This window comes from Mesoplodon bidens (assembly GCF_964165515.1).
Source record: "Mesoplodon bidens genome assembly, chromosome: 6".
Taxonomy (NCBI): Eukaryota; Metazoa; Chordata; class Mammalia; order Artiodactyla; family Ziphiidae; genus Mesoplodon; species Mesoplodon bidens.
Genome location: NC_138162.1, coordinates 1,131,470 through 1,141,596, shown reverse-complemented (window position 1 = coordinate 1,141,596; position 10,127 = coordinate 1,131,470). Strand labels below are relative to the sequence as shown.

Sequence of the window (10,127 nt, the reverse complement as noted above, 5' to 3'; positions counted from 1 at the left end):
CCCACAGTGTGGCAGGTCCCGGCCTTCGGAGTCAAGGGCATCGGTGACCTGCTCCTCTGCCAAGCTAGAATATGTCCTGCTCAGCATCTTGTGTGGGAGGGGCCTGGAGGGAGAAGGTCACCATGCAGTTCATGGGTGTGCAGAGCTGCCCAGGGCAGCGGCAGCCTCTGGACATGGGAGGTAGGGAGCGCAAGAGCGTGCCCTTGCAGGGGGAAGCTGGACATCCTGGGGACAGGAGGCTGCAGGCACTCAGGTGGTGCCCATCTGGCCCCAGGTACCTGGGGAGGGCTTGGCACCTCCAGCACTGCAGCACAGAGGCCAGCAGGGCGGGGAGCCGCCCATCTGCTCCTGCCCGGGCTGAACCGAGGCGTGAATTCCGGGAGCTGTCTGCTGTGCGGGCCAGGGCTTAGGCTTCCTCCAGGCTTCCGCTCCAAGGCCTGCCAGGCCACCAGATGCCCTTGGGCAGGTGTCCTGGAGATGGGGGCTGGCAGGACCGGCCAGGTGCTCCCTGGACCCGGGTCCCCTCGTTAGACCCCAGGCCTGCCCTTGAGGCTGCAGAGAGCCCGTCACCCCACGCCCAGCCACAGCCCCACCCTGGAGCCAGCGGGGCATACGCGTCCGAGGCCCATGGCGCGGCCCCTTTAAGTGCAGTCCTGCCAGTCGCCATTGGGGGCAGCACTGAGCGGCCCGGCGGCCTCGCGCCGTGCCTGGAAGCTTCTGCTGGTGCCGGGGACGCGGCGGCAGCGCGGGGGACGGCAGAGCTCGCCGGGCCTGCGCAGCCCACCGGGCGAGGTGGGGGAGCACCGCCCAGGTAAGGGGTCAAGGCCGCTGCCCCGCGGGTCTTTCGCAGGTGCGGCACCTGCAAGGGTGGGGGTGCCGCCCCTGGAGGACGCCGGTCCCCCCCCGGGCGCCCGGGGCAGCGGCCGGGCTCATTAGGCCTGGGACCCCGGCGTGGGTGGGCCGTCCCACCGCCACCGGCAGGGGTGTCGCCCCTCATCACAGCGGCCGCAAGGCCGGGCTGTCACCTACCTGGGGCGGAGCCTCACGCCCCGTCATCCAGCCCCCAAGCCGGCCTAGCTTTGAGATGGAAGGCAGTGGGAGGCGGTGGTCCTGCAAAGCAGGGGCAGTTGGGGTGCGCCTGAGGCTGAGATGGGGGCAGGCCTGCCGGCAGGAAGCCCCTGGCACACCCGTGACACAGAGGGTCAACCAGACCAGAGGTCCTACCAGGAGAGGACCCAGCTCACCCTGGAGCACGCTCCCCCGGACTGTGTGAGGAAGTGGGGACCTGCACCACTGTCTGAGCTCCTCCCAGCCTGTCCAGGCTCTGGGTACCCAGTGAAGCCGGTGGCTCAGGTCTGAACGTGAGCCTGGTACAGAGGGCTGGACCCCAGCTCAGCCTGCATGCGGGGGCATGGAACCTCAGGTTTCCATGGAGCCTTCCCGAACTGCTGTGGGGAGGGCCTGCCTGAGAACCGGGGGCGGCGGGGGCTTTACCCACCCACTGCCCTGCTTCCCCGGCTGGCGGCCTCCTGGCCTGGTGCTTTGCTCAGGGACCCAGGGGCAGCCTTGAGCTCCTGGCTCACAAGCCCCCACGTGGTCCTGCAACCAGGGCCCGGTTTCCGGCTGCAGTGCACTCACTGCAAAGATGGGAGGTCGCTCTGCCGGGCTTTTCACGACAGCCCCAGAGATCTTAGTGGGTTTCGCCACCCCAAGATGAGGGCGAGTCAGAGGATGTTTCTGCAAAGGAAAGGGAGCTTTAGGGTCCACTGTGATCTTTGGAAGCATTACTCTGGCCTGGGCCACACGGAGAGTTGAGGGTGGGGCCGGCAAGTCCACGAGCCAAGACGCCATGCCTGGACCCGATGGGGCCACTTCAGGACCTGGGGCCTGACACAGCGCTGGGGGAGGACCGCGTGTCCAGCCTAGCCAGCAGGTGGGGCGGGAGGCTCAGGTGACTGTGAGTGGAGCTGCTGAAGGCCGGGGCCGGCACCTCACACTGCAGCAGTGGGGGGCTCGCTCTGCACTGGGTCTTAAGGAGGGCGCTTCAGCCACCTGCTCTGTGGAGCCAACGTCTATAAAGAAGTCTGTGAAGGCCCCAAAGGAGTACACAGTTGCTCCAGCAGTGGGCACCACGGTGGTGGTCCTGGGATCACACCCCCACTCTTCCTACCCCGCTGCTGGCCTGTCCCAGGAAAGGGGGTCTACCCAAGCCTGCCCAGTGGTCACTAGTGGGCGCAGAAGTTCGGGAACCACTGCAATGACATCCCTGTTCTGGCTGACCCGCCTCATCCCAACAGAAAGTGGCCCAGAAAGGATGGTGTGGCTGAGGGGGCAGGACCTGAGCGGCTGGACAGCCGGGGTCCTCCTGCAGGTGCTTCTGACGCCAGCATGGAGCGAGTGCCTGCGGCCTCGGCCGAGGCCCGCGGCCAGGGCCGCCCCGCCCACTGTGCCCCAGGTAAGCCGGGCCAGCGCTGGGGGTTAGCGGGGCCTGGGCTACAGAGGGGCTGCCCTGACCCGCGTCTCCCCTCAGGGCGAAAGCCCCGAAAGGCCGAGTGAGCTGCAGCCTGGAGACCTCTTTTAAGATGACCCGCACGGACCCGCCGGACCTGCTGGTGTCGACCGTGTACCAGGACATCAAGGTGGCGGCCCCGGGGCCCGTGTCGAGGCCCCCGCCATGTGAGCGCCCAATGGCCCGGCCTGCTGCGCCCGCGCCTTTCAACAAGCGCCACTGCCGCAGTTTCGATTTCCTGGAGGCACTGGACCGGGAGGCCATGGAGGCTCGTCCGGAGTCGCCGCCTCCGGAGCCCGCCGCGCCGCGCGCCCGATCCCGCGACGGCGAGACCCGGCGCCGCGCCCGCTCCAAGAGCGCACCCCGTGCGGCCCCGGGCCTGGCCCCCGCACCCGCCTCGCCGCCTGTGCCGCCGCGCCGAGGCCGGGAGGTCCAGCGGGCGGCGCCGGCCGACGCATCGCCCCGCCGGGAGCCCGCGTACCCCGCGCTGCGCGCGCTCGCCAACGAGCTGCACCCCATCAAGCTGCAGCCTCAGCGGGGCGGTCCGGGCCGCATGGCGCCCCTGTGCGCCGCCGCCAGCCGCTGTGCGCCGGCCGAGCCACCCGCGGGGCCGGCCCCCCACGTCCGCTGCCGCCTGGACGTCAAGCCCGACGACGCGGTGCTGCAGCATGCCGCCCGGAGCTCGAGGCCCTGCGGGTCCACCGAGACCGCGCTCTGGCCCCGCGCCACCCCGCAGCTCCACGGCCTCACGGTGCCCGGACCTCGTCACGTGGGGCTTTCGCTCACCCCCACCCCTAGTGACTCATACTGCGCCGACCCCCGGGCTCTATACTGCGATGGGCCCCTTCCCGGGTCCCGGGACTACGCGGAGCGCCGCAGTCTGCCCTTCACCACCCCGCCGGGCCCCACCCAATTCTTCTACACCGAGGAACCCGAGGGCCACCCCGGTGGCTTCATGGCCAGCCCTGGACCGCCCTTCGACAGCTACTACCCCAGGCCCTTTCTGTCCGAAGAGCCACCCGGGCCCAGTCCAAGACGCGGGGGCGTCTACTATGCGGGGGAAGTTCGCACCTTCCCCGTCCAAGAACCACCCTCCCGTTCCTACTACGGGGAGGCCCCCCGAGCCTACGGCCCGCCCTGCGGCCCCCGCTACGCCCCCGAGGAGCCCCGGGCTCACCCCGCCGCCCGCCCCTTTTACACTGAGGACTTCGGGCGGTACCGCAATCGAGACGCCCTGACGCGGACTTACCCACACCCGCGCGGCAGCCCGGCATGGGGCGACTGGGGCCCGAGGCCTTACCGCACCCTGCAGGTGGCGCCTCCCCCGGACCCCGGCCCGCTGCTCGCCTCGTGGCACGGCGGCACCGGCACCAGCCCACCCCGGCTAGCGACCGACAGCCGCCACTACTCGCGCTCCTGGGACAACATCCTGGCGCCCGCGCCGCGCCGCGAAGACCCACTGGGCCGCGGCCGTAGCTACGAGAACCTGCTGGGGCGCGAGGCACAGGAGCCGCGGGGCACATCCCCCGAAGGCCGGCGCCCGCCCGTCATCGTGAACCTGTCCACCTCGCCCAGACGCTACGCGGCGCTGTCGCTGTCCGAGACGTCGCTGTCGGAGAAGGGCCGTATGGGCGAAGGCCTGGCCCGAAACTGGTACGTCACGCCGGAGATCACCATCACCGACAACGACCTGCGCGCGGCTGAGCGCCCGAGCGCCAGGAGCTGGGAGCTGCTGCGGAGCCGCCCGCGGCCGCCTCCGCCCGCCGCCCCCGATGGCCCCGCCTCTGGCCGCCAGCGCAGCCTCGAACAGCTGGACGAGCTCATCACTGACCTGGTCATCGACTCGCGGCCTCCAGCCGGCCAAGCGCCCGAGCCCGCGTCCGAAGGCCTGGGCCGCCAGCTGCGGCGCCTGCTAGACTCGCGGCCCTCGGGCGCCAGGGTCCCGACGCGGGCGCCACGCTCGCCACCCTTGTCTGCCGGCAGCGCTGAGGAGCCCGCGGGCCCGGGGCAGGCGGCCGACGCGTCCCCGGAGCCCAGCGCCGACGAGGACGACCTGATGACGTGCTCCAACGCGCGCTGCGGGCGCACCGAGACCATGTTCAACGCCTGCCTCTACTTCAAGTCCTGCCACAGCTGCTACACCTACTACTGCTCGCGCCTCTGCCGCCGCGAGGACTGGGACGCGCACAAGGCGCGCTGCGTGTACGGCCGCGTGGGCAGCGTGTGCCGCCACGTGTTGCAATTCTGCCGCGACAGCGGCCCAGTGCACCGCGCCTTTTCGCGCATCGCGCGTGTCGGCTTCTTGTCGCGCGGCCGCGGCGTGCTCTTCCTGGGCTTCCCGAGTCCCGGCTCCGCAGACAACTTCCTGCGCTTCGGCCTCGAGGGGCTGCTGCTGTCGCCCACCTACCTGTCGCTGCGCGAGCTGGCCACGCACGCGGCGCCACTGGGCAGCTATGCTCGGGAGCTGGCAGCCGCCGGGCGCCTCTACGAGCCGGCGGAGTGCTTCCTGCTCAGCGTGTCCGTGGCCGTGGGCCCCGGCGCTGCGCCACCCGGCGCCCCTGCCCGGCCAGCTCCCGCGCCGCGCAGCGCCGGACCCACGGTGCGCAAGTTCGCCAAAGTGGCGCTGGCGGCCGGCAGCCCAGCACGGCCGCCCCCGGCGCGGGGCCGCGAACCCGACATGGAGACCTTGATCCTGACGCCGCCGCCCGGCACTGCGGGCCTGGACCAGGACGGCGAGGCGGGCCGGCGAGCACGCGAGGTGGCCTTCATCCACATCCAGCGAGAGCTGCGGCTCCGCGGCGTCTTCCTACGCCACGAGTTCCCGCGCGTCTACGAGCAGCTCTGCGAGTTCGTCGAAGCCAACCGACGCTTCACACCCACCACCATCTACCCCACGGACCGGCGCACAGGCCGCCCCTTCATGTGCATGATCATGGCCGCCTCCGAGCCACGCGCGCTAGACTGGGTGGCCAGTGCCAACCTGTTGGATGACATTATGTGAGCCGCGGGGGCGCGCCCGGGGCCCGCCCAGTCCACCCAGGGCCCACCCTGAACCCCATCCAGTCTACCCGAGCCCTGCCCAGTCCACTCAGGCCCCGCCCCGAGTTCACCAGTCCCCGCCCAGCTCGCCAAAAGCCCCGCCCCATTGCGTTCTCCACAGGCTCCGCCTTCCCCCCACCCCCAGACCGGTCCCGCCCGGCTCCCTCTCCTCCCCCAGCTCGCCCTCGGACCTCCCCAGGGACCGGTCCTCGGCCGCTTGGTGCTCCCCGCTGGGAGGCGGGGTGGGTCTGAGGACAAGCCCGCCCTGCCTTTACGCGGAGGGGTCACCGCTGCAGATCCCACCGCGCATATCCGGTTCGTCCGACCCCTGTCCGTCTGCGGGGCCTCCCTGGAACCTCTCCAACCCCGGCTCGCCCTCGTCCAGGAGCCCGAGTCGACCAAAACCTAGTCCCGTCTCTTTAAACACACTCCCCACCCGCCTCCTGTGGTCTGGGATGCGTCCTGCTCAGACGCCTTTCCCCTCTAGAGGACACCCTGATTGGCCTCGGTGTCTCCGCATCCCAAGCACGTCCTGGCCTCATGGGCAGGGCCAGCGGGGACCTGCGCGTGGCGGCTCCGCTGACCCCCACCCCTGTTGTGCCAGACCATGGCAAACTGACGGCGCTGCCCGCCCTGCTGCAGGGGTTGGGCAAGCAGCAGTGAAGGGGTACTCGGGGGTCCTCAGCCAAGACACCCAGCCACAGGGAAAGGAGTCCTGGGCAGGGGCAGCAGAGGGGACTATGGGTAGGGGCGCTGGCCAGACCTGAGACCTGGCTGGGCGTGAGTCAGGCTGCCTGCCGTCACCCGACAGGATGGCCCTAGGCGTGTGCCAGGGCAGACCCGGGGTGCAAACGGCAGCGCAGGCCCTAACCACACAGGGAGGCAGGAAGCAGGTATACAGGGAGGCAGAGAGGCAGGAAGCAGGTGCACAGGATGGATTTCAGGGAGGGGCCGAGGAGGCCGTCCAGCAGGGACCCTATCCCTTGGCGCAGGGAGGACCAAAGAAGAGGGGCGTTCCCAGTTTGGAGCAGGGCGGGGAAAGCGTGGATGGGAGCAGGTTCGCCGGGGCGGTGGTCCACCGAGGGGTGGGGGCGCGATTAAACAAACGCCCCCGAGCGCTCGCTCTAGCCGTGCCCTGTGGTGCGGCCAGGGGGCCCGGCTCCGGCCCTCGGGAGCGCACGCTCAAGTGTCCGTCGTTCCCCGCCCTCCCCCGGGGTGCCCGCTGGCCCTGGCCCGGGCTCCAAGGATGGCGAGTGACCTGGAGAAGGGGCGAGCCCGGGAGCCCGGGAGGGCCCTCCTATAGCCCCAGTCCCCCATTGGTGCTAGGTGGGGCATCGATTGAGTTAAATTGTGGACCTCCCCCCCCAACCCCCGCCTCTGTTCCCAGCCCTCGCCCCTGACCGTGCACCCGCGCCCATCTCCCCTCATTCCTCCCTCCCCTAAATGCCTGTGCGCCTGCCTCGGCTCCGCGCATTTGCACCGGCCACGCGCCCCGCTTGCCCCACCCGCCTTCGCAGCCTCCCAAACTGGCCGCCGCGCCCCCCGCCTGGGTGCCTCCGCCTTCTGCCCCACGCCTGAGGGCCGGCCCTCCAGGAAGGACCCTGGACCGGGATTATTTCCAGAGGGCGAGCGCTTTCGAACCAAGGAAAATAAAACTCGAATGTAGCCATTGCTGCCTCATTCTTTGTGCGGGGGAGTGGGTGGCACGCGGGACGGAGACTTTCGGAGGCGTGGGGGGGAGCTTCGGAAGCCGAGGAGGGACACCATGGAGCAACGCGGAGTGGGAAGCAGGAGAGAGAGGCCCTCGGACTCGGTGGGGGACGGGGGAGGGAGGCCCTCGGGCACGGGGTGGGGGGAACCCGGAGGGAAGCCAAGGGACAGCGGGAGCGGACAGCGGGAGCGGTGTGGGGGAAGGAGGCCTTCGGTCACTTGGGGGAGGGGGTCAGGGCCGGCGCGTGTCCCTTGGGCCTCGTGGGCCTCCTAACCCCCACCAAAGGGGCCTGTCATCCCCCCTCCCCCCAAGCTCCCTGGAAAGGAACTTTTCCGTGGGCTGGACTGAATCACCACCTGCTCCCGATTCCAAGTTCCTCTTTAAGTGGAGCCGGCGTGGTGTCCGGGCTGCAAGGAGCTGGATCGCGATTGGCCAGTCTGTGCCGCGGGTTGGCCGCATGGTTGGCTGAGGCACTGGGCTCGGGCAGCATGACCCCGCGGGATTGGTCATTGGCTCCCAGGCCCCGCCTCCCGCACTGTCTGCGCAGCCCCGGGTCGCGTGGGGGAAGGGCCGCGGGCCGCAGGGGGTGAGCGCGCTCCGGGAACATGACGGCGGCGGACCTCCCCCAGATCCCCGACGTGGACATCGACTCCGACGGCGTCTTCAAGTATGTGCTGATTCGAGTCCGCGCGGTGCCGCCCTCCGGGGCCCCGGCCGGGGAGAGCAAAGAGATCGTGCGTGGCTACAAGTGGGCCGAGTACCACGGTGAGGGCGGGGCGGAGGACCAGGGGGCGGGGTCTCCGGCGTCTGTGGGCGGAACTAGCCACGGCTGTGGACGGAGCCGAGGGGCGTAGTGGGAGGTGATCCTGTACCCGGTTTCATCCCCGGCTGGCCCAGAGGAGCGTGGAGTGCCCAGAGGAGCGTGGAGTACCCAGAGTCTGAAGTACCCAGATGGTCCTGGAGACAAGGGGCTGCCATGGCCCGACTCCTCCCTCCTAGTCCCAGCGCCCCTGCCCGGGTGCACCCCCTCCTCCCTTTCATCCCGTCCCAGAGGGTCTCCTCTCCTGGGGAGGGAGCTGCTCAGAGCGGGGCTTCAGACCCCTTCAGCCTCCAAAGGCAGCCAGGGCTCGTGCTGAGCCCCCCCTTCCTATCCCAGCGGACATCTACGACAAGGTATCAGGCGAGATGCAGAAGAAAGGCTATGACTGCGAGTGCCTGGGGGGCGGGCGCATCTCCCATCAGAGCCAGGACAAGAAGATCCACGTGTACGGCTACTCCATGGTGAGCCCACAGCCTCGGGCCTGGGTGGGCCGAGGGCCCCAGTCCTGGCTTGGGGAGACCTGGCCCTCCAAGCTGCCTGAACTGGGGTGCTCAGTTTTCCGGCCCTTCTCAGCGGCAGAACCCTCCATCCAGGGCCTGTAGGCTCCCCATTTCTCACGTGGCACGACACAGGAAACACACAGGGTGGGAGGGAGCCACCCCCTGCCCCTCTGCTTTGGCGGGCTGCGTGCTGTTCCTGGTCCAAAAGGCCTGACTGGCTGTCATCCTTTAGTGCTTTGAGCTGGGGTGAAACTAAGAGGCCCCTGTCCCTCCCTTCACCAAGCTACCAGCAGATACACGGGGGCACCTAGAGGGGTCTGGGCCTCCAGCTCAAGGAACCTCCCTCAAGATCTGCTCACCCTGGTGGCCACGCTTCCATAGGAGAGCGTCCTGGGGTGGTCGGAGGGGATGACAGCCCCCTCCCGAGCTGGCCCCTGGTGTCCCTGCTCACCGGGCGCCCAGAGCCAGGACCTGGCAGTGAGAACTGCCTTCTCCCTTCAGGGTTACGGTCGCGCCCAGCACTCCATCTCCACTGAGAAGATCAAAGCCAGGTACCCTGACTACGAGGTCACCTGGGCCGACGACGGCTACTGAGGCCCACCAGAGGCCAGCCACCTCCAGCAGCCCACTCGGAACTCTGCTCTCAAGGCCACCTCCCAAGAGTCTGGGCTGCACCCCCTGGTGCTTTGCCACCCTGGCCAGGCCTCGGTGCCCGGGGTTACCTCTCTGGGGAGAATTAAAAGCATCGTCACCTCCGCTGGTCCCTGAATGCTGTCTTGGCTTCTCTGGTCCTAGGTCACCTCTCTGTACCCCGGACCAGAGTGGGGGCAGTGGGTCACTCCTGGCTGCCCCTCACCCCGCTCCACCCCTGGGGGCCCAGGGAGTGGCAGTGCACACTCAGCCCTTTGGGGCCTGATAAGGGGGCCCCTGGGCTGCTGCCCCCGTTTATGGCCTGATCGCTTCTCCACGCACCTGCTATCCCCAAGGACATCTGGGAGGAGGCCTGACGAGTCCTTACGCAAGGAGCTAGGGCTGAGTCCCTCGGGCCTGCCAAGGCGGGGACCCATCCCAGTGTGCAGCGAGGGCAGGCGCCAGCAACCACCCTCCTGGCCGGCCGCCAACTGAGGTCACCGAGTCAGGCAGTCTACGACCCCTCGACTCCAAGGTCAGGTCCCATGGCCCTGCGCCGCAGCCACAGGCTCTGCTCCAAGTAAACAGGCAGGGCTTCAGACTTGGAGCTGGGAGCCCCTCTCCCAAGACCCTTCTCTTGGCGCAGGGCTGTGGGGAGCGGAGGTGCCCCTTGCTGAGGCTGTGATCCTGCCGTGCCAGCCTCCTGTGAGCCTCCAGGGCCCTCACGGGAGCCTCTCCAGGCAGGCGCCATTGTGACCGCGTTTGAAAACAAGGAAAGACTTCCCTGGTGGTCCAGTGGTTAAGAAACCGTCTTGCAATGCAGGGAAGGCGGGTTCGACCCCTGGTCGGGGAACTAAGATCCCACGTGCCACAGGGCAGCTAAGCCCACGCACCGCAACTACTGAGCCCGCGCACCAC

General features: G+C 69.2%; 2 protein-coding genes across 3 annotated transcripts; both read left to right on the top strand.

Moving 5' to 3' along the window:
• The first annotated feature begins 714 nt into the window (after positions 1-714).
• Positions 715-7,738, top strand: AJM1 (apical junction component 1 homolog). 2 transcript variants are annotated; one of them, XM_081236114.1, is made up of 3 exons: positions 715-811; positions 2,298-2,455; positions 2,531-7,738. In XM_081236114.1, the coding sequence occupies exon 3, from the start codon at positions 2,583-2,585 to the stop codon at positions 5,508-5,510; it is 2,928 nt and encodes a 975-aa protein (XP_081092240.1). In that variant the 5' UTR covers positions 715-811; positions 2,298-2,455; positions 2,531-2,582; the 3' UTR covers positions 5,511-7,738. The 2 variants fall into 2 exon arrangements, with proteins under 2 accessions (XP_081092240.1, XP_081092239.1); XM_081236113.1 differs by having other exon boundaries at positions 2,298-7,738.
• A 70-nt stretch (positions 7,739-7,808) lies between these two features.
• PHPT1 (phosphohistidine phosphatase 1) lies at positions 7,809-9,348 on the top strand. Its single transcript, XM_081236115.1, has 3 exons — positions 7,809-8,024; positions 8,416-8,540; positions 9,081-9,348. Exons 1-3 carry the CDS (start codon positions 7,865-7,867, stop codon positions 9,171-9,173), a joined length of 378 nt encoding a protein of 125 aa, XP_081092241.1. The 5' UTR covers positions 7,809-7,864; the 3' UTR covers positions 9,174-9,348.
• The last annotated feature ends 779 nt before the right edge of the window (positions 9,349-10,127 follow it).